This window comes from Neolamprologus multifasciatus, chromosome 14 (assembly GCF_963576455.1).
Source record: "Neolamprologus multifasciatus chromosome 14, fNeoMul1.2, whole genome shotgun sequence".
Lineage (NCBI taxonomy): Eukaryota > Metazoa > Chordata > Actinopteri > Cichliformes > Cichlidae > Neolamprologus > Neolamprologus multifasciatus.
The window spans coordinates 2,745,272-2,768,406 of record NC_140452.1 but is presented as its reverse complement, the minus strand read 5'-3'; the positions used below and the strand labels follow the sequence as shown (position 1 = coordinate 2,768,406).

General features: G+C 43.3%; 3 protein-coding genes and 2 non-coding genes across 8 annotated transcripts; 1 reads left to right on the top strand and 4 right to left on the bottom strand.

Moving 5' to 3' along the window:
• The first annotated feature begins 513 nt into the window (after positions 1–513).
• Positions 514–14,363, top strand: ints4 (integrator complex subunit 4). The gene is made up of 24 exons (XM_085130398.1): positions 514–642; positions 1,825–2,019; positions 2,126–2,243; positions 2,327–2,433; positions 2,546–2,660; positions 2,867–2,952; positions 3,077–3,127; positions 3,222–3,310; positions 4,874–4,994; positions 5,282–5,353; positions 5,441–5,615; positions 6,045–6,250; positions 6,331–6,473; positions 6,570–6,685; positions 6,844–6,977; positions 7,118–7,284; positions 9,217–9,310; positions 9,396–9,476; positions 9,569–9,699; positions 9,797–9,856; positions 9,990–10,149; positions 11,830–11,973; positions 13,767–13,887; positions 14,005–14,363. The coding sequence occupies exons 1-24, from the start codon at positions 589–591 to the stop codon at positions 14,193–14,195; spliced, it is 2,931 nt and encodes a 976-aa protein (XP_084986524.1). The 5' UTR covers positions 514–588; the 3' UTR covers positions 14,196–14,363.
• Positions 14,360–18,296, bottom strand: LOC146502958 (mth938 domain-containing protein). Of its 2 annotated transcripts, none has more exons than XM_085130403.1 (4): positions 18,201–18,296; positions 15,815–15,965; positions 15,646–15,741; positions 14,360–15,270 (listed from the first exon to the last, which is right to left on the bottom strand). In XM_085130403.1, exons 2-4 carry the CDS (start codon positions 15,944–15,946, stop codon positions 15,130–15,132), a joined length of 369 nt encoding a protein of 122 aa, XP_084986529.1. In that variant the 5' UTR covers positions 15,947–15,965; positions 18,201–18,296; the 3' UTR covers positions 14,360–15,129. The 2 variants fall into 2 exon arrangements, with proteins under 2 accessions (XP_084986529.1, XP_084986528.1); XM_085130402.1 differs by lacking the exon at positions 18,201–18,296 and adding an exon at positions 16,963–17,887.
• LOC146502959 (U2 spliceosomal RNA) lies at positions 17,675–17,865 on the bottom strand. The gene has a single exon (XR_014869006.1). It is a non-coding gene; the product is annotated as a U2 spliceosomal RNA (small nuclear RNA).
• Positions 18,297–20,264: 1,968 nt separating the features above from the next.
• Positions 20,265–22,975, bottom strand: LOC146502956 (mth938 domain-containing protein-like). 3 transcript variants are annotated; one of them, XM_085130406.1, is made up of 3 exons: positions 22,877–22,975; positions 20,476–20,626; positions 20,265–20,402 (listed from the first exon to the last, which is right to left on the bottom strand). In XM_085130406.1, the coding sequence occupies exons 2-3, from the start codon at positions 20,605–20,607 to the stop codon at positions 20,280–20,282; spliced, it is 255 nt and encodes an 84-aa protein (XP_084986532.1). In that variant the 5' UTR covers positions 20,608–20,626; positions 22,877–22,975; the 3' UTR covers positions 20,265–20,279. The 3 variants fall into 3 exon arrangements, with proteins under 3 accessions (XP_084986532.1, XP_084986533.1, XP_084986531.1); XM_085130407.1 differs by lacking the exon at positions 22,877–22,975 and adding an exon at positions 21,691–21,876; XM_085130405.1 differs by lacking the exon at positions 22,877–22,975 and having other exon boundaries at positions 20,476–21,216.
• Positions 22,352–22,542, bottom strand: LOC146502957 (U2 spliceosomal RNA). Its single transcript, XR_014869004.1, has one exon. It is a non-coding gene; the product is annotated as a U2 spliceosomal RNA (small nuclear RNA).
• Positions 22,976–23,135: the final 160 nt, after the last annotated feature.

The following is a 23,135-nucleotide window of genomic DNA, read 5'->3' as shown; positions in this document are numbered from 1 at the left end:
TCTTCTTTCGATGTCAGCTGCCGTTTCTTCTGATCTCTATCAAGATGATCTCACACTGCTACAGTGATGCTGAGTCTTTCCAGATGGTATTGGATTCCAAGTTCCCCAACATCACAGGATCCAGACCACAACAGAGCCTCTTGTAGAGACCCTCTGCTGTACCTCTCTCTTGACCTCCATCTGTCAAATTTCCTCCAAATGTTAGAGACACACTGCACATTATGTTGAAATGTGCCTAATTGTAGCGAAGTGCCTAAAGAATCAACTTAAAATAGCTTCTTTTGCTAAGTTGCCTGTTACGTGTAGACATAATACTGGTTTCTCCCTTGACTTAGAGGCTGTCTTATGCTTGAAGAGGTGAAAAGGTGTTTAGTGAAAAAGAAAGAAAATATTTTTTTGTATATTAAATCTGACATAAACCTATAAAAATAAACAAAATGAACGTATATATAAATATTAATATCCAAAATAATAATTAAAAGATGGATGTCGCGGACATGGACAATATCAGGAAGTTACGGAAACCGTAAAGGGACAATTTATCCCGCTGCTGAATGGAAACGCTTAGCTAACTGTGTGTTCATAAACATGGCAGCACATCTGAAAAAGCGAGTTTATGAGGAATTTTCCAAAGTTGTACAGGTGAGCACATTATAACGTCTCGTCAGGTGTTGTATACGTAAAGTTTAAACGTTAAAGAAATCGCTAAATGTTACAATTCTGCGCCAAGTACCGTGTTAGCTAATGCTAAAAGAGCTAACGCTCACAGTCACAACACAACGATCCTCTGAGAGTTTAGTGCAGAGGAAAAGCACAACTTATTGTGTTTAGTGTTTTTATTCTTACACACAGTACAGCACAGTATCCACTGACAGCGGCATTTTACGCTTTGGAAGCTCAAAAAGAAACCGAGTTGTTTACATCCGAGTTAGCATTCATGTCAATCGCTAATCCGCTAACTGAGCTCATTTTTCCTGCACAGAGGAACTTTTGGCTCCTCTCAGAGAGGATTTTTAGCCAAAGTTCGAAGCAGTGCTGTTATTAGCCGTTTATGCGTCATGTCATTCGTTTTTGTGGCTTCATTAAGCAACAACATCCAGCTCGCAGTGCGGCAGTTTGTTGTTAGTGTGATGAGAGCTGGCACCTCTCGGTCCGAGGCTACGGTTCTCAGACAGAAAAGGGTTAACTTGCCTTTGAGGTTACCAGCGTAAACTACAAGTTTAAGCGTCGCAGCTTCTTGGAGATGAGTGAGAGGCGAGCGGAGCAGATTTAAACAGCGTCTGCAGTAAAGGTCACAACGCAAAGGTCTGTAGTGATCAAAGAGGAGCAGCTGATTTACTGGATGAACTATGTTCCTACTCTCACCTGTCAGCATGACCTCTCACCTGGTGGTGACCAAAACAGTAGGATTGCAGATATACGGCCTAAATGAGCCGTTTCTAGAGATGGAGCGAGGAGCTGAGAGAAAAAGGTTTGAGCTTCTTACTGGGAAAGCTTTGGTACGCCTTCTGGGTGAGATGTTTCAGGCAGGCATCACTGGGGGGAGACCCCTGCGAACACCCAGGCTTGGAAACACCTCAGTACCCCCCAGAAGACCTGAAGGAGGTGAAAGTAAAAAGAAGTCTGGGTATCCCAGCTTAGACTGCTCCTGTGACCTGGATTAAAAAACAAAAACAACACAGGAGAACATGGATAAATGGACGGTAGCTCTTAGTATATATGGTCAAAATGAATAGATGGCCCACTTAGAGAAAAAAGATTATATGTCAGGAGATTAGAGATTAGATGCTTTTTGTAGTTGCAACTGTTTTTTTACACTTCCAGATTCCACATGAAGAAACTCCAGCCAAGAAGCTGCGTCTGTCCAAACCCAGTAAGTCTGCCGCTCTCCACATTGACCTCTGTAAAGCCACCAACTCCACCGACGCCCTGCAGTACCTGCTGCAGTTTGCACGCAAGCCTGTGGAGGCAGAGAGCGTGGAGGGTGTGGTCAGGATCCTGCTGGAGCACTACTACAAGGTAAAGAGTTGTTTTTCACTTTTAAAAAAAATAGAGTTGATAAAACCAGAATTCCCAGTGTCCTAAAAAAAGTCAAACTTCTAATGGTGACAATTCTTTCTTCCAGGAGACGGATAACTCTGTGAGGCTGAAGATTGCCTCTCTGCTCGGCCTGCTGTCTAAAACGCAGGGCTTCAGCCCCGACTGCATCGTCGACGATGCCATTAACACGCTCAGCAATGAGAGTACGACACGTCTGAACGTTTATCCATCTCCAACACTCAGAGAAACTTTCATAGTAAACTGTTTTGTTTCTTTGTGTGTTCAGAGTCCCATCAAGTTCTCGCCCAGCTGCTGGACACCCTGCTGGTCATTGGTACACAGCTGCCCGAGAGTCCTGCACTGAGACTGAGGCTCGTGGAGGTGGCCTACAAGGTGACACAAACACTTATCCAGAGTCCATACACAGAACTCGTCTTTACAAACTCAACAGGACTTTCTGCACAAACCAGTAAATGTCCTCCTCGCTTCTCTTCTCTCCTCTTAGCATCTCTCTGATACGTATTTTGGGGTGAGGAATAAGTGCCTGCAGCTCCTGGGATGTCTCGGCTTGGTGGACGCTCCCCTAGGAAAAGAAAACGAGGGCGCGGGCACATCCTTAGGTTTGTATACATACTTATTGTATTTATTTTACCTGAAGCTTAAAATGTTAAAAATACAGAGAGGTAAATCCATCAATCCATCCGTCTGCATCTAAATTTGATGTCTGATTTAGTTTAAACCTCAAAACGTATTTATGTGTCGTTATTTATTGTGCTTTGAGTTGCTGTGTGATGGTTTTTATGGCGGCCTGCTATTTTACCTCCAGGAGGATTGAGGGATGTCCAGAGCATTATCAGCGACTACTTTGGAGACCAAGACCCCAGAGTCCGCACTGCAGCCCTCAAAGCCATGGTAGGAAAACCCTGCAACCCCCCCTGCACTGCAACCAGCACAGTGAGCTTTAAGGAAAACAACCCACTCTATTTTCAGGTTTCAATAACTCTGCTCGCTCTCTGTGCTGTTGTTTGTTTCCCAGCTGCAGCTGCATGAGAGAGGGATGAAGATCCATCAGATTATTTATGATCAGGTACGAGCAGAATACGTCCTCACAGCTTACTGCACTCCCACTGTAGTTTAGATGTTTAATCCAACCTTCTGTATGGATTCTTGTGTGTTTGCAGGCCTGCAGGCTGCTCACAGATGACTACGAGCAGGTCCGTTCTGCAGCAGTGCAGATGGTTTGGGTGCTCAGTCAGCTGTACCCAGAGAGGTGAGGAGACCCGGATTCTCACACTCAGGTTCAGTCAGTGTAGCTGTTGAGTTTGTTCGGCTCTCTGGATCAGAAACCACGACTGATGTCTGAGAAGATAAATCCTAACTGCTGTCTGTGGGCCCAAGGCTACTTATGTTCTCGAAAAAAGAAGAAGTAAAAATAAAACAAAACAGTTCAACAGATAATTCCAGCAGAGTGTTGTTAGGTCCAAACCCTTTAAAAACATCATTTACAGCTAAAAGATAATAAAGTAAAAGTCCCTTAACCTTCAGTATATGTGTTATTCTTTCCAGTGGTAGGTTTGGTTATGGTTTATCCAGAACATTTACTCTGACTTGTTCACAAAACAGTAGGGATGCAACGATACCAATTTTTTCAAACCGATACGATACCGATACTTGGATCTGAGTACTTGCCGATACAGAGTACAAAAACCGATACTTCTACCACACACACACACACACACACACACACACACACACACACACACAGATGCAATGAATTGGAAGACAGGTTTTATTTTATTCTCTGCTGATAATAAATTAAATCTTAATAAAAATGACCACAAAAAAATTTCAAGTGAAAAATAAGCACTTCTGTTAAATTATTGCAGAGTCTCCACATTGTAATTTAACAAAATATCACTGAACTATTGGCACTGTCTCGAGCTTTCAGAATAATCAATAAACACTTCTGTTTGAATAAAATAAATACAAATTAGGTTTGAGAATAAAATAAACTTTTAAATTGTTGCAGAGTGTCCATATTGTAAACAAACAAACAAAATAACGAAAGTATTTGGCATTGACGAACAAACTCCCCATCTGCCCGTGGATCATCAGTCCACTGTGCCGTTAAACCGAGGACTGACATCGCGCACACACTGCTTGTCTTTACCTCTTCAGAAAGTTTTGGCACCATTATCTCCCTGATGTGTGGGCGGCTGGGAATTTCATATCGCAGCTCGAGTATGCTGAGAAGACGGTGCAATCCTATGTTTTCCACGACCGGCATTGGCTGGTCATCCAGAGCAATAAAATGAGTCGAGCCTCTGTTATTTTAACTGCCCGTGGATTTTCTCTTGACATTTTTCATCGCTTTTCCAAAACCCGAGTTAAAGTTGGCTGTTCCACACTGCTGACATTTTGTTTAGCCTAGCTACAGCAGCCTCCAGTTTCTCTTTTTTATCTGGAGCCGCCAGTCTCACTCGTCTAACCCTGTGCCTGTTTAGCGCGGGATGTCCCCCTAGTGGCCAATCTAAAAAACTACAACAGAAATGACAATCCACCCTCTGATTAATGAAATAAGTTAGTATCGGTTCGTGGTATCGGTTAACTTTTACGAGTTAACCGACACCACATTTTACAGTAATGGTCCCGATACCCGATACCAGTATCGGTATCGGTGCATCCCTACAAAACAGTATTGTTGGAAAAACTGCCGTTCATAAATGTTTGTTTTTTTATATTTCCATGTTCCTTCTGGATACAAACTTTGCTTGTAAGCAACATTTCTCCAGTTTTTCTGATTTGTAGCTTGTTGATGTTTCCGTCCAATCAGCATCGTACCCATCCCATCATCCAATGAGGAGATCCGGCTGGTTGATGACGCATTCGGTAAGATCAGTCACATGGTCAGCGATGGTTCCTGGATGGTTCGGGTGCAGGCCGCGAAAACATTGGTGAGTAAACAAAGTCTTCCATGACGACAACATCATCAGCAATTAAATCAGAGTTTGATCTACGGGACACAAACATAGAAGAAGTCCTCACATGAAGAATCCACAGGTGTCCTCATATCACTGTAGAAACGATGTAATGCAGCACTGAGGATGGCTCACCCACCACTCAGGAATCTAATCCACATATTTACAATCTTTACTGAGTTTGCTCTCATTAAGTGGAAAAATGCCTGCAGATTAATGATGTTATGGTGTTAAAGTGAAGCTTTTATTTTCTCGTGTGTCAGGGTTCGATGCTGCAGGTCAGTCCTCACTTCCTGGAGCAAACTTTGGATAAGAAGCTGATGTCAGACCTCAGGGTGAGTTCATTCTTATATCTGACAGAGCAAAGCGATGTTGATCGGCACAGCTCCGCTCACTCTCCTTTATTCCTCTTTTCCATCCAGAGGAAGCGCACAGCCCACGAACGAGCCAAGGAGCTCTTTGCTTCCGGAGAGTTCTCCTCTGGCAGGAAGTGGGCCGACGACGCCCCGAAGGAGAAACTGGACACGAACACAGTCAACCTCATCGCCTCGGGGGCTTGCGGCGCATTCGTCCACGGCCTGGAGGATGAGATGTTTGGTAAAGGAAACCCAGCAGAGTTTTGGACGACGCGTTCACTGAGTTCAGGCTGCTGCAGCTAAATGTTCTCAGAAATGTCTCAGGAGGTTACAGAGAACTTTAAAATGTGTTTTTAATAATTATCTGACAAACGATAAGACCTGTGATGCACAGACTGCTGTATAGCAGGTAACTCTGCCTGTCTGTGCAGTGCAGCCATAGATTCCATACTTGTAGCTTGCTAACGACACTTACTACCGTTAGCTAGTAACTCCACCCACACGCCTAAACGTGGTCACGTCTGGCTCCGAAGAAATGAAGATATAAAGAATTGAATGATTGAAGCACAAAGGAAAGTCAGTAAATGCTGTTTTCTGTCTCCAGCCTCTGTTGAGGATTCATTTTCCTCTTTTTGCTGAATATTTTCTGGTGTTTCAAACGTTGTTTCAGAGGTTCGTATCGCAGCGGTGGAGGCGTTGTGCCACCTCGCTCGGTCGTCTCCGAGCTTCGCCGAGAAATGTCTCGACTTCCTGGTCGACATGTTCAACGATGAGATCGAGGAAGTGAGGCTGCAGTCCATCCACGTGCTGAGAGAAATCTCCACCCACATCACGCTCAGAGAGGACCAGCTGGACACGGTGCTGGCCGTGTTGGAGGTATAAGAGCGGGGGAACGATCTGGAATCACAAACCCCGAGTGATGTTTTTGCGTCTGACTTTTCGCCGTCTGTGCACAGGACTCGTCTCGAGACATCAGAGAAGCTCTCCATGAATTACTGTGTTACACCAACGTCTCCACTAAAGAGTGCATCCAGCTGGCTCTGCTGGAGCTGCTCAAGAACCTGAACAAGTATCCCACCGACCGCAACTCTGTCTGGAAGTAAGCGTCTACAGCGCAGTCGATAAATAACTCTGCAGAGCTGCCACGAGTTAAGCTGATGTTTTATTTATTTATTTATGTTTTAATTTTCTACAGGTGTTTGAAGTTCCTGGGATCCCGCCATCCTACGCTGGTGTTGCCGCTCGTTCCTGAACTGCTCAGCACACATCCATATTTCGACACGCCAGAGCCGGACATGGACGACCCGGCCTGTATCCTTCACACACAGAGGAGCAGGAACCTGAGTAACGCCACCCACTGAGGGGCTTCGCAGTTCGTCCATCATGACCTGTTGGTGCAGTTTGGCTGCTTTGTCTCTCCTCTACCGCCGTGCGCTGCGTTTCCTCGTCCTTGACTCCGTTGAGCTCAGATATCGCCGTCCTGGTGTTGGTGTTCAATGCTGCCAAGTCGTGCCCCACCATGCCGGCGCTGTTCTCCGACCACACCTTCAGACACTACGCCTACCTGAGGGACAGCCTCTCCCACCTCGTGCCGCCGCTTAGAGTGAGAACTGAAATTAACAGCCGCTTCAGTCGGGATGCTTGATTTTTTTTCTCGATCATGTTTCTGAGAAAAATGTCCGTCAGACCTGGAAAACACGGTTGTCATGCTCACGGTCCTTCCTGTCACTTTCTGTGTTTTAGTTGCCCGGCAGGAAGCAGGTGTACGGTCTGGACTCTGTGGACTCGGGTCCTGGTTCTGGTTCTGTGGAATCTGCTCAGCTCTTCCTTCAACAGAGTCTCAATAGAGTCAGCACCATCCAGAACCTGGAGGCGCCTGGAGCCCAGGACCTGCTGGACTTGACCATAAGGTAAACGCACACAGTGACGTGTGCACACGACGCACGCAGGAAGGATTTGTGTCATATTTTGAACGTGTTTTATGAATGAATGATATTTTTTACTTGCAAACGTCAGATCACGAGACTTGCTGATATCCTGAATGAGTAACTGTAGGGATGCGATTGTTATTTGTGAGCAGTGTTGGGTAAGTTACTTTAAATTAGTAACTTAGTTACATTACTAGTTACTTCTATCAAAAGTAACTCAGTTACTTCAAGTTACTCGTTACTTTCAGAGTAACTAGTTACTAGGGAAAGTAACTTTGGTTTTACTCAGAATTCTCTTGTTAATGTGTTGCTTCCATAACTTTTACAGTCTTCTAGCTTGCTTACTTGCCACAAGTGCACTGTGCCACCTACCAATAGAAAGGAAAAGATAATGTGCACATATCCATGAGAGAAATCCCACGCCTGATTCTATCCTAGCCTGCTTTTTACATCCAACACAAAAACTGCAGTCATGGTGCTTTGATTGTACTCAGAACTCGGAAATTCTGCCTTCTGAATAGGAAGATGTAGGTAACACCAGACTGCAGATGAGCTGCATACAGGGCTGGACTGGGACAGAAAATCGTCCCGGGCATTTTGACTAGAGACCGGCCCACCATTATAGGAAAAATCATAAAGCCTTTGAATGAAAACAAACGCTGTTGTGACAGTGATGTTCACTGTTCTGATGGTATATATGTATCAATCTATCAATCGTTTGTTGTAAGATTCAGATAATAATTTTTTTTAAAAGCGAAACATTTTAAATGAGAATAAGAAAGAAAAGTATTTCCTTGTGCCCCCTTTCCCTGTTAATGCCCCACCTGCCCCCCCGACAACACTTTGCTAGACCCGCCCCTGCACAGTTACCAGCTGTCAGCTACTTAGAAAAGGATCCTGGTGTTATCTGTCTCTCAGAAACAGTTCATAACTTCAACTCATTCATGTCACCTAAAAGGTAAACCTGTTTCTCCATCACCTGTTCAGCTCTGATGATTCAGTAAGGACATCTCCTGGTTTCATCTTCATGTTTCCCTCTCACCACATATCCAAACCGACATCATAACCAGCAGCTTTTTTGCAGCTGTGGCTCCAGCAAACATCAGCTGATACTAGAAATTAATATTAAATAAATTCTAACAACAGCTGATCAAGCTTAAACGTGCTGCTGTTGTTTAGCACGACATCGGCTGGTTTCCTGTTTCTGGTGCAAAGTGGGCGATAAACAAACAAGAGAGCCGATCAGCTGATCATTGATCAGTTTCATGATTGAAGTAGAAACAGGAGAGAGAGAGGGGAGAATGAGAGAAGAAGAGGCAGCTGTGCAGCAAAGACACAGAATAACTCCAGCTTTGTGTCTTTTTCATTGTAGCTGAATTACGGGACAAACTGTTCGTTTTCACCTCAATAAGAAACGCGTAATATTTTCTCTGAATACCAGACGATTCTGTTTTTTACAGGACGGTTGGCAACTCTAATAATTAACCTTATGAACAAAATAAAGTTCAACATCAGTAACATCATAGCACCACCCAGCTGTATAGAAACTCCATCATGCTAGCTAGTACCCAGCACGAAAAAGTCAGCATAAGAAAATAAACTCCACCTAAACTTGGTTCATATCTGACCAGATAGACTGCAGGTCATAACTTCTTACCTGAAGTTCAGTTCACCTGACACTCTCGGACCAGCGGCCGCTTCGGGTCTCTCCTCTTGCCTCCCTTTTCCTTCATCCACCTGCTGGCTTCCACCACTTGCTAATGTTATTGAATCTGTGGAAGCTCCGCGATAGCCACCACACGAAGTAACGAGTAACGACCCTATCTAAATCCCAGTAACGAGTAACGCGTTACTTAATAACGTGTTAGTTCCAACACTGTTTGTGAGTAACGAGTCGTTAACTGGTGTCTGCAGAGACCTGCTGCGGCTCGGGGAGCTGCAGACGGAGCTCGCTGGAGCTGCTGATTTCTGTGCTACATACCTGCGCTGCCAGCTGCTGCTAATGAAGGTAGGAGTGTGTTTCTGCTGCGGTTCTGAGTGTCTGCAAACAGAGCTGTTCTTCAGATTCAGAACTCTGTCCCTCGTTTCTTCAGGCTCTGCAGGAGAAGTTGTGGAACATGGCCGTCCCTCTGTGCCTCAAACAAAACGTCACGGCCACAGCAGCGGCTCAGCAGGTCTCTCACACACACACACACACACACACACACACACACACACCTGTAACAGCAACAGTGAGATCATGTGATGTGTGCGACTGTGTTTGTAGATCTTGGAGGAAACCTACAAGCTGGAGTTTCTGTACAGCGGCTTGGAGAGCAGACAGGTGGCCACCATACATCACGTTCGACTCCAGGCCAAAGCTCTGCAGCTCGTCCTGACTGCTCGCACCAGACAGGGGTAAACACACACACACGCACATAAACACACACACGCACGTGTGCGCACGCACAAACACACACTCTGTACATACGTCCTAGCCTGCGTCTCTCCTCAGGTTGGATCTCCTCATCGGCAGCTGCGAGAAGTTTTTGCAGGATGTCGAGTCGTTTCAGAGGTATGTTTTTTCATTCTTCATTACTCGGCTCAGTCCACATCAGCAGGAGATTCATGTCATCTGTTGATGGTCTGTGTGTTATCGATGCAAAGGACTGTCCCGACTCACCGTCGGTGTTTCGTGCCTCCCTCAGGCTGTTTCTGACCGAGCTGCCGCACCTCCAGGACAGTTTTGTGGATAAGCTCTTGGAGCTGATGCCGCGCCTGTCGTCCTGTAAGCCGGTGGAGCTGGTGAAAATCCTGCAAACGACCCTGAGACAGAGCGGCCTGCTGCAGCTCAGACTGCCCGAACAGGTGCGGTGAAAACACTGAAGCATCACAGCACTCATCTCTCCTTCAAGCTCGTCTCCCAGTCGACTCTGTTGAAATAGCAGATTATAACCAGGAGCAGTGACCCGCCCACCCTGGGGCTGTGGTAGCAACTAAACTTTCAAAATAAGAGTGTCCCTTCAACTTGAGCTTAATTTGGGGTGATTTTATTCATCTTGACCAAACTCTCAGTCAGAAAACTCAAACATCAAAGCACAACTCAAATTATGAATTAGTCTAATTCACATCAGCGTGCTCGTGGTTTCACTCCTGACCCGGAGACCCAGCAAAAACTGCATAAAAAGCACTTGCAGCAACAAAAACATAATATTCCAGAAACACGCTTTGCCGATCCGATCAGCTGTTCATAACACTTCCTACGTTGGAATAGACGTCAGCACAAACTATCGCATGTCCGCCATGACCTGCCCGAAACCGGAAGTGACGTCATTTTCGCGGAAATGTAGTTTTTTACCATCAGGGCCTCATGAGCCTATACTGGTGTTTTTAAAAGTTATCTTTGACTTTATGACTTTCTGTGTGGTTTCTGGGATGCTTAGGACTCATATTGCACTGCTGGAAATAGTTTATTTTGATGCATATGCTGCTTTTTTGCAAATTTGCATTATAATATTTATTTTCCTTTTTCCTGCAGTGTATAAAAATTGGTGTATTTCAAAAATAAAACTATGAAGACACTCAAAATAAATTTCCTGTGGTGGGAAACTATTTTGTGCAACTTTTTTGTATTTACAGTTTTGAGGGATAAGCCTCTTAAATTTCTCTAACTAGAAATATATGTTAAAAAAACAAAAACGATTTTCAATTTTTTTGTAGTTTATTGCACTTTTTTGCAATTTATGTAATTACTATGCACTTAATGCAGACATATTATTAAAATCTGGGCTGTAATGGTTGTATTGATGTATATCAACTTGAAATGCTCCCAAAAATGGCTCCACAGCATGTAAACATATAATATAAGCTCTGGCGAACTTGGTTCTATGGTAGGTCTTAAAGGGTTAAGGGTGGGGGGTGGTTCCCTAATATTTTTGCTGGGAGTTGGCAACCCTGTTAGTGAGGTAGGTAAGTCCTCTTTAAAATACCAGAATAGGGAGGATGGTGCAGGTTTAAGTTTATTAGATTGATCAGTGTATTTTGCATACAGGTATAACAGAGTAGCTTAATTTTCTTGTTTTTTAAAACTTGAGTATGAACTGATACAAAATGCAGCAAGATATTTATAAAAAACAGTTTTATTGATTACAAAATACGCTATATCGGATTCATATCGGTATCGGCAGATATCCAAATTTATGATATCGGAATCAGTATCGGACATTAAAAAGTGGTATCGTGCCATCTCTATAAATCATAAATGTGTAACAGGTCAGACTGAGACATGGAGCGATCTAAAAACAGCAGCAGACTCCAGATGGCACGATAAGATTACAGAGGTGAACTTTCAGAATAAAGGTCAATCAAAGCTGGAGCCGCTCTATATTTGAAATCTAATTTGCATGAATGCATTTTTTAATTTAAATGTTCTTTTCCACCTGATATTTCCATTTATAAATAAAAGATTTCTGCATTTTTATGGACGGAGTTCAGAGACTGCAGCGGTGGTGCGGTTTGAGCTTTGTTTAATTTATTGCTTGTCATCAGATACATCGGGCGACGGCGACCATCATTGAACCAACGGGGGAGTCTGACAACCCACTGAGGTTCACGTCTGGTCTGGTGGTGGCGTTAGACATCGATGCAACGCTGGAGCACGTCCAGGACCCCCAGAACACGGTGAAAGTTCAGGTCAGTTTGATGTGACGCCAGAAAGAAATCACTTCATCTACTTGAATCCCCGAAAACTGCTGTGAAGTGCCAAAGCAACAGGTGGTGATCTGACTATAGACGTGTTGACCTGCAAACAGCGAACAGTCTGTCAGCAATGAGATCGTTTAACAGTGACGGAGTCATTCAGATGAATTGTTCTGATTGATTTTGAGGCATTTGTCCTTGTTATTCAAATTATTTTTAATATTTCTTTCCTCGACCTCGTTGTCGATCTCTGTCTTGACATGTAAGTGTTTGTGATTAGTGTTTAAAGACTATAGATTGTGTGGATCAGCTGTAAACATGTTGGATTAATAAATTAATCCGAATCTGAAAGAGATCAAGACGCACACCTTTGACACGGCAGGACAAGTCAGTCTGTCTTAAAACACTGTGTGTGTGGATAAAAGACCAAAACACACAAAGTTTTGAGCTTTAAGGTATTTAATAAAAATATTGCATTACCAGTAGGGATGGGTATCGTTTAGGTTTTATCCGATACCGGTGCCAAACCGGTACTTTTGAAACGGTGCCGGTGCTTAAATGGTGCTCAAACTGGTGCTTAAACAATGGAGAACACAAAATTGGTCCAAAAACCTCTCATGTTCAGCTGTTTTTTTGTAAAAAGATAACAACGTTAGCCTTTTCTGCAGCTATGGGGCATATATGGTATCACTCTTGGCTGGAAGCAGCTTAAACAATGGAAAAAACACAAACTTTGTCCAAAAACCTCTCATGTTTAACTGTTTTCCACTTTTTCTTTGGTCATTTTAGCCTTTTTGTCCAGGGTGAAGGGAGTATCTGCCATCAAACAAGAAGACAGCCGCATGTAGCTATGATGATGTTTGCTAGTTCACCTTACATGCATTAATGTAATAACGTGGTTAGCCTACTCAACGTAAATTACACACGAACAACATGAAGCTACTCACGCAGAGAAGAACGGCTGCTGCTGCATCATCATCCGTCACCACCACATCCGCAGTAGATGTGCTCGGTGTGAGGTCTCGCAGCAAGCTATCAAATACGGCGCATTTCACGGCTTTTAAAAAAACTCTATGCGTCGCCAGGTGTTTCATCAGATTTGAGGTGTTACCTCCTTTGACAGTATCACAGTATCAGCTTAAAGCACTTGTTGCAGCTGCTGAGTTTGCATCTTTTGCTGTGAAGTACAGCCAGACTTTGACCGCTTCGCTTTGGGCATTTTTAATCTGTAGCTCTGCTCTAAAAGAACGTACGTACCTGGACCCGCCTACTATCCCCGGAAACGTAAAATGATTGGCTAGAATCTAAAGTGTGTCACAGCTCAGGAAAAAAAAAAGCACCGAAATGTGCGCTGCTTTTCGGTCTGGTTACTACCGTTTATGTCAGAACCGGTGCCATCATGGCACCGGACACCGGTACCCATCCCTAATTACCTGTTTAAAACAATGGCCACGGTCTTCCATTCATCCACGACTTAATTGCTCTCACACTGCGGGTATATTCTTGTGCTTCCAGCAGTTGTGGTTAGACATGCTTTTGTTTCCCCGCTGATGTAAACAAGGCCTCACCTTTATTGCCACAAAGTTTATAAAAGTGTTTTAACACCTGTTAACCAGCTCAGCGTGGTTTGAAATGCAGAGCCACTGACATACGGCTCAGCATACTCACAAACCTGCCAGTGAGTGCAGATTAAATCAGGCTGTGCTGGTTATCATCCAGCCTTATAATCACTGATTGGTTTGTATTTTACTCCAAACATGAACGTTTACTACTCGCTGCCTCTGCAGGTTCTGTATCCAGACGGCCAGAGTCACGTGATCCATCCTAAACCTGGAGACTTCAGAAAGCCCGGACCCCACAGACACAGACTCATCACGCAGGTTTACCTCTCACACACAGCGTGGACGGGTCAGTTAATAACATGTTTTCTTTTTCTTTAAATATAAAATTATCAAATTAAACTGAGTTGAGCGTCCAAACTAGTAAAAACTCTCGCTCCATCGTCACTTTCTTTCCTCCCCTCAGAGCCGTCTCAGATCGAGGTGCGTCTCCTGCTGGCCTACAGCTCCTCCTCCACCTCCCTGACCTCCCCTTCCAAGCTGGGGTGGAGCGAGAGCTTGGAGAGCCTCCCGCCAGCAGAGGCCGCCGTCGAGGGAACGATTCCGTTCAGCAAAGCCGTTAAAGTCTTCATCATGCCCAAGCCCGCACGACGCTAACAAAGCACCTCGCGGCTTTAACGTGCTGGACTTTTCTTCTTCTGTTCATCTCTAATTATAACTGTACAGGAAACCACTCATTAACGGTCAAGCTGTAGGAAGCACAAGACTGGGTTTTATGGAAAAAGCTTTTTGTATTCAATTATAAAGAAGAAGTCAGGTGGTGAAGTTTCAATCTCTACTTTTATTTTGTCACGAGGAATCAAACTGAACTCCTTCCTGTTTAGACAGCAGGTAACATCCATACATTTCAGCTTTTATAACATGTGACTGCATCTGAAGTCAAATCTAGAAGAGCTTTCTAAGATGCTCTACATTATTTACCTTTAAAATAACTTTTCTCAGAGAGAAGGTGACTCGATTTGTGAATTTATTGTTTAAGATGTTTATTTACTTAAAGATTTGACTCTGTTAACCACAGTTTGGATGTTCTCTTTGTGCCGGTCTCTTCACCTGATTTTAAAATGACCACAGCTGTGAATGGACCTAGTTTCTGTGCTGTGATTGGCTCCTGCTGAGCCTGTGGACAGAGACTGAACCAGATCAACAATCGTTCCACACGTTTACCTACAGAAACTCTGTTTCGACTGTTATCGGTGGCTCTTGTTGTTTGAAGGCTTCTTTTGTGCTGAATTCATCAGCAGGTGAGTTTGGGCTTTTAAGGCAGGCAGGAAGCACACGGCTGTAAAGGAAAGAGTGCTCTCTAACGTGCAAAGCATGGAAAACTAATGAGCCCTGTAGCACAACAGAAAGCAGGAGTCTATCAGTCTATGCCCATTATTGTGTTTTCATAATCAGGAAGTCACAAATGCAAGTGAGACTAAAATTTAGTCGGCAGCTTGTTTGCATCTTCACAGTGAACTCAAAGCTTCAGCACCACAGTGGGATATTCTCTCTACAGTGAAAAAGCTTGTAGAGTCCTCAGGTGGCCACGTCAGCAGGTGGAGTGGAAAACCCCGCCCACTTTTGCACCCTGGCCGGCCAGTTTGTTGTATTCAGCGACAGCCTTCTCCGTCTGGAAGACTTTTACATCGACGCCTTTCTGCTTCACAAAGTCCAGGGTGGAGGGGGGAACCTGTTAGAGGAGACAATGGTGTGAATACAGTCTGACGAGCACAGCTCCTTAATGGATCCGTCAGCGCTCCAACCACAGCCACACACAGGAAGTCGCCTTTCAGCCTCCAAACTACCGTATTAGCCAGATTATTTGAATGGATGAACCACCAAGTCTGCAGTCTCATTCTTTTGTGATACTTTATCTGATAGGAGCAGCTTGTGCAACATGACTCAGTCATACAGCAGCTGAGCGTGGGATCTGTTTTATTACGTCAAAGTAACAGAAAGCAAAAACTCTTTAAAACAAACAGAACAAAGGTGCTAAGACTCCAACCAAACTATAGTTTATATTTTGGGTTTATTGTGTTTAAAGGAATAAATTGGTCTGTTTTACCTGCAGAGCCTCGCTCATGCCTCTGCCAATTACCAGCAGGTCGATTCCCTTCTTCAGCACCTCATCTAGGTCAGCAGGTTGTACTCCAGGGTAATGCTGAGGAGCAAAAAGCTCAACATCACAAATTTGCCAAATTTGAGCTAATTTACAGCAGTCCGTCCTCACTTACGTCAGTCCCAGTCTCTCTCCAGTCCCAGGCTCGGCTCCCTCCAGGCCAGACCTTACAGTCCTTGTAGGTGGAGGAGCATCCCTTCACCTTCATGTGGCCCCAGGAGAGCGAGGCGATCTCTGGAGAGGACATGTTTCTTTGAGGCTACCTGCTGTAAGACAAAATAAGCAGTTAGCACAGCTTCTGAAATAGTGTGATGAGATTTCTACAAGCCATCGAAATACTCTGAAAGGTCTCGTTAATGCAAGTTTGCCACAACCAGCAGGAGTGATTTATGTGTGTAAAATGTTCCCCTGCAGGTCAAAAACAAAACTACAACTGACTACTACAAGAACAACAGGGCCTACGTGAAACGTGCTGCTGATAATTCAGTTACCACTTCAGGTCCAAAGTTCTTTTACTTGCATTCAATCAAGTTTGACTCATTAGGAGGTTTGAACAGGTGTATAACAACACCGAACAGCAATAACTTGTGTAAATACAACAATTCGATCAATCAGATCAAATTATTACATGTAAGCTGCCCTGTACAAACTGTGTACTTAGCACAGGCAAATTAGATGCTTACTTTAGCACACAGATTGCACAGGGTTTAACTAACACACACACTCAGTATCGTCAGCAACTAAAATCCTTGTCCTGCCATTTCTGTAAGTTACGGAGCCCCGCAGGGGACATGGGAGAAAAAAAAATTAAGACGGACTTTTGCGAGATCTCGCAAAAGTAACTCGGGATCTCGCAAACGTTTTAGCCGCATTCTTCGGACGCTGGCTCGAAGCCGACCGGGAGGTCGAGGCACGATGTGCCGGGAAAGCGGTGTTCCTCCCGGCTGTAGTAGGTCTCGACCTCCCGTCAGCTTCAAGCTAATGGGAAGAATGCGAGATCCCGAGTTTGTTTTGCGAGATCTCGCAAAAGTCCGTCTTAATTTTTTTTTCTCCCATGTCCCCTGCGGGGCTCCGTAGTAAGTCGTGAGCTGACTGGGTCTATTTTTATACTTCTCACTTTTAACTCCAAACTAATATAAACCTGCTGTCAAACTCACTGCATCTATTCAAACCGTACCAGACAAAATATTTACACAAACTTTTAAAACGGTTTGTTAGGCTGTAACAGGAAAACATGAAGCTAAAGTCTGTGCTGCTGCTTACCCGTCTCGATGTCAACTCACTGAACACACCCCTCAAGTCGTTCTTCCTCCCGTAATTAAAGGGACACGGACTAACCTATGAGCTGTAACAGTCTGTCTATGATTGGTTGTTAATTATCAAGGTGCTGGAGCTGAAACATCAGCCTTAGTAATAAAGCTTTCCGCACAGCTCACACAACCCTGAGTTTACCTGTGGACCTTAGACTTGTGTTTCGTAGGTTTCAGTTCAGTTCAGTCTCTTTAATAAAGTGGAATATTAGCTGAAACGTTTTAAATACACAAACCGTCAACAATGTGTCACTTTATGTGGAACTGTCCTCCTGTGCGACCTGTCTGCACCCTTTTGAAAACTAGTTTCTTAATTCACAAAGTTACAGAAGTATTGTGAACGTTACCATGAAAAAAAAAACATTTAAAAAAAGAAAAGTCGCAACTGTGACTTTAATCTTATATACCCAAAGAATTATGATACCAGAAACTATTATTCATGAATTAAACTAGTGGACTAAGCATGGACTCTTTAAGGGGACTGAAATAAAAACTAAGAATACTACACTGATATACTGTGCTGTGCATAAAAACAGCCTACCACACGCAAAATCCAGTGAACTCACATTTAGGGGATATTTACGGTACACCATACTAACACGATCTACTCGAACACTGCTAATGAACGTAGCTAGTTAAGCTTTCATTGTTTTTCCACATGTTTGGTGGGGTGCACCCTTCCTGGAGATACTGCAATACCAGGTCGATGCGTGGAGTGGACGGAGCAAGCCCCTATTCCATCTCCCTGTTCCAAAAATCAATTTAATATATGGTCCCCGGGTAGGGGACGTATCAGATATTAAACTGATAAGAACAGATACTACACTTGATCTTAGCCAAAAGGCCGAGAAGCGATACCGAGAACACGTCGGAGCAGACGGAGTCACTCCCCGCACCGTCTCCCTGACTCGCGGTCCGAAATCCGAAGTTAAAATTCAACAGTAACGTTTACCGTACAGTTTATGAAATAAATACAAAAACATTAAACCGAAGTAGAAGAACGAGTCGAAGAATCGCTACAAACCAAGTTATTTAAGAAACAACTACGTCTTCCTGGTGGCTTCCTGGTTACGTAATCTGCAACTGTCCAATCACAAACCGAAGCAGCAACAGAGCAAAAAGGCTACGAAATTTAACATTAAATTCCGAATTTACTGACGTTATCCCCGAAACCTGTCAAATAACTATTACCGAGTCCTCCGAAGGTGAAATTCACGTGAGTAGTCCGTGTTTCTGTTACGGGCTGCGAGGAGCCAGTGCTGCCGCCATTTTGGTCCAGAGAAGCCGCGCCTCTTCAACTCGATTCATTTCATAGAAAGCTCTAAACTAATTATCGTAGTAAAATAAAGGAGCTTGTGTAGACAAATATATTATGCAACATTTAAGTTGTAGTTCATTTAAATTATTAAAATTTAAAGAAAACAAAAACGACACGTTTACATTTGAAAAGTCAGCAAAGAAATTAAACATTTGTAACACGATTTTCCTTCTCCTGAGTTAACTAAGCAGAGTACAGCAGCAATAGTTGCATCCGGTAATGATTGAAAAGAGGGAACACTGATAATATAATCAAGTTTAATACGTTTTGTGTACGATAAATCTTCACCTGTGAACTTATACTGCATCTACAGGTCAAAGATTTACTCTTTAAACCCGTAGCGGTGTCTGTGGGAGAACACTCAGGTCACAAACTTGCAAATATAACCGCGGCTCTGAAGAACAAATCAAGTAGCAGCAACCTCTGCTAGACACAAACCATCAACAATAGCAAGGACAGACAACTGCTGGTAGCAGAACTCGTTTCATGTTATGTACGTTTAGCTGTACAAAACACAAACACGCACAAGACTAATTTGCACTGAAATATTTCAAAATAAATCAACTAAACAAACAAACAAAGACGTAAAAACCAGTTTCAATTACATTCATTTTTATTTATATTGCACCAAATCACAACAACAATCGCACTTTATATTGTAAGGTACTCAATAATACAGAGAAAAGCCCGACAAGAATTTGGCTACAGTAGGAAGGAAAAACTCCCTTTTAACAGGAAGAAACCTCAGTCAGAACCAGGGTCAAAGACGGGCAGCCGTCTCAGAGACTGGTTGAGGGTGTGGGGAGGTCTTTGAACTGGTTTCCAGGAATCTTGAGCAAACATTAACAGAAAACCCATTAAACCAAATATGAAAAAAATGACTGACCTTAAAAGGGATTTGAAATGCTACACATATACAGGTTAATTTACACCACTGAGCGCTGCCCTCAGAAAGAGAGACAGATGGAACACTGTCTGAAGCTGGATTTAAGAAATAAGCTTAAAGTTCAAGTTTTAAAAACATGTTTAGCGGTTTAGCTAGCTGCACTCAAACAGGAAACTCCAGCTGTTAACCGTAATGCTAGCAGAGGCCGTTTTCTAGACCTCTCAATTCTTCAGAAGAGCTGCTTCAGACCAAACAGACTGTCAGTGGGTTTCCTCCCTTGGATGAAGACGTTGCTAATAATGTAACTATTGGCCAGTCATCTGGAAATACAACAAATCCTCCCACATGTAATATTTCCATCTCCACAGGAAATGACAAATACAAAATAATGAGGTGCGAGAGGGATCAATATGTCTCACTCTTTTGTCACAGGCGTTCCTCGGCACGAAGCACCAACTTTTATGTTACTGTGTTTATGTTACTCATTGATAAAGGAGAAGCTGGTAAAAGAAAACAAAAAAACCCCACAATCCTTCAGATACATGGCAGATTTTAAAATCATGACCATGAATGTCAGGGGATTACAAAACCCAACAAAGAGAGCAGTAGTTTCTTCTTACCTGGCAACATTTGTTTTTGACACCTTTTGTTACAAGAAGGGCATTTAAAAGATGACAGTGATATACTGCTGTTTTCCAGACAATGGGTCAAGGGAGAATCCAGATTGGAGTGAGAGTGTTTTGTCGATATTGACAGTAAAGAACATAGAATAATTAACATACACGCAGATGCAGAACCTCCAGTTCCTAAGGAGTTATTAGCCAATCTAGACATACATTTCATGACAAATAAAGCTGTTGTGGAGGGTGATTTAAATGGCTCAGTAGACAGAGGTAAACATCTTTTGCTGCTAAAATTATTTATAAAGAAATTTGCTTTACTAGAAGATTTTAGGGAGATATGTAAGGATGATCCTGGAGATACTTGGGAAAACAGTAGAGGAATAAAACCCAGTTAGATTACATTTTTACTACAAGCAAATACGGTCTGCTAATATTTCTTGTGTTTAAAGGAATAAATTGGTCTGTTTTACCTGCAGAGCCTCGCTCATGCCTCTGCCAATTACCAGCAGGTCGATTCCCTTCTTCAGCACCTCATCTAGGTCAGCAGGTTGTACTCCAGGGTAATGCTGAGGAGCAAAAAGCTCAACATCACAAATTTGCCAAATTTGAGCTAATTTACAGCAGTCCGTCCTCACTTACGTCAGTCCCAGTCTCTCTCCAGTCCCAGGCTCGGCTCCCTCCAGGCCAGACCTTACAGTCCTTGTAGGTGGAGGAGCATCCCTTCACCTTCATGTGGCCCCAGGAGAGCGAGGCGATCTCTGGAGAGGACATGTTTCTTTGAGGCTACCTGCTGTAAGACAAAATAAGCAGTTAGCACAGCTTCTGAAATAGTGTGACGAGATTTCTACAAGCCATCGAAATACTCTGAAAGGTCTCATTAATGCAAGTTTGCCACAACCAGCAGGAGTGATTTATGTGTGTAAAATGTTCCCCTGCAGGTCAAAAACAAAACTACAACTGACTACTGCAAGAACAAGAGGGCCTACGTGAAACGTGCTGCTGATAATTCAGTTACCACTTCAGGTCCAAAGTTCTTTTACTTGCATTCAATCAAGTTTGACTCATTAGGAGGTTTGAACAGGTGTATAACAACACCGATCAGCAATAACTTGTGTAAATACAACAATTCGATCAATCAGATCAAATTATTACATGTAAGCTGCCCTGTACAAACTGTTTACTTAGCACAGGCAAATTAGATGCTTGCTTTAGCACACATAGATTGCACAGGGTTTAACTAACACACACACACTCAGTATCGTCAGCAACTAAAATCCTTGTCCTGCCATTTCTGTAAGTTACGGAGCCCCACAGGGGACATGGGAGAAAAAAAAATTAAGACGGACTTTTGCGAGATCTCGCAAAAGTAACTCGGGATCTCGCAAAACTTTTGCGAGATCTCGCAAAACAAACTCGGGATCTCGCAAAACGTTTGCGAGATCTCGCAAACGTTTTAGCCGCATTTTTCGGACGCTGGCTCGAAGCCGACCGGGAGGTCGAGGCACGATGTGCCGGGAAAGCGGTGTTCCTCCCGGCTGTAGTAGGTCTCGACCTCCCGTTAGCTTCAAGCTAATGGGAAGAATGCGAGATCCCGAGTTTGTTTTGCGAGATCTCGCAAAAGTCCGTCTTAATTTTTTTTTCTCCCATGTCCCCTGCGGGGCTCCGTAGTAAGTCGTGAGCTGACTGGGTCTATTTTTATACTTCTGACTTTTAACTCCAAACTAATATAAACCTGCTGTCAAACTCACTGCATCTATTCAAACCGTACCAGACAAACTATTTACACAAACTTTTAAAACAGATTGTTAGGCTGTAACAGGAAAACATGAAGCTAAAGTCTTTGCTGCTGCTTACCCGTCTCGATGTCAACTCACTGAACACACCCCTCAAGTTGTTCTTCCTCCCGTAATTAAAGGGACACGGACTAACCTATGAGCTGTAACAGTCTGTCTATGATTGGTTGTTAATTATCAAGGTGCTGGAGCTGAAACATCAGCCTTAGTAATAAAGCTTTCTGCACAGCTCACACAACCCTGAGTTTACCTGTGGACCTTAGACTTGTGTTATGTTTTAAATACACAGTCAACAATGTGTCACTTTATGTGGAACTGTCCTCCTGTGCGACCTGTCTGCACCCTTTTGAAAACTAGTTTCTTAATTCACAAAGTTACAGAAGTATTGTGAACGTTAACATGAAAAAAAAAACCATTTAAAAAAAGAAAATCCGCAACTGTGACTTTAATCGTATATACCCAAAGAATTATGATACCAGAAACTATTATTCATGAATTAAACTAGTGGACTAAGCATGGACTCTTTAAAGGGACTGAAATAAAAACTACGAATACTACACTGATATACTGTGCTGTGCATAAAAACAGCCTACCACACGCAAAATCCAGTGAACTCACATTTAGGGGATATTTACTGTACTGTGCACCATAGTAACACGATCAACTCAAACACTGCTAATGAACGTAGCTAGTTAAGCTTACATTGTTTTTCCACATGTTTAGGGGGGTGCACCGTTCCTGGAGATACTGCAATACCAGGTCGATGCGTGGAGTGGACGGAGCAAGCCCCTATTCCATCTCCCTGTTCCAAAAATCAATTTAATATATGGTCCCCGGGTAGGGGACGTATCAGATATTAAACTGATAAGAACAGATACTACACTTGATCTTAGCCAAAAGGCCGAGAAGCGATACCGAGAATACGCCGGAGCAGACGGAGTCACTCCCCGCACCGTCTCCCTGACTCGCGGTCCGAAATCCGAAGTTAAAATTCAACAGTAACGTTTACCGTACAGTTTATGAAATAAATACAAAAACATTAAACCGAAGTAGAAGAACGAGTCGAAGAATCGCTACAAACCAAGTTATTTAAGAAACAACTATGTCTTCCTGGTGGCTTCCCGGTTACGTAATCTGCAACTGACCAATCACAAACCGAAGAGGAACAGAGCAAAAAGGCTACGAAATTTAACATTAAATTCCGAATTTACTGACGTTATCCCCGAAACCTGTCAAATAACTATTACCGAGTCCTCCGAAGGTGAAATTCACGTGAGTAGTCCGTGTTTCTGTTACGGGCTGCGAGGAGCCAGTGCTGCCGCCATTTTGGTCCAGAGAAGCCACGCCTCCTCAACTCGATTCATTTCATAGAAAACAAAATATCGTAGTAAAATAAAGGAGCTTGTGTAGACAAATATATTATGCAACATTTAAGTTGTAGTTCATTTAAATTATTAAAATTTAAAGAAAACAAAAATGACACGTTTAAATGTGAAAAGTCAGCAA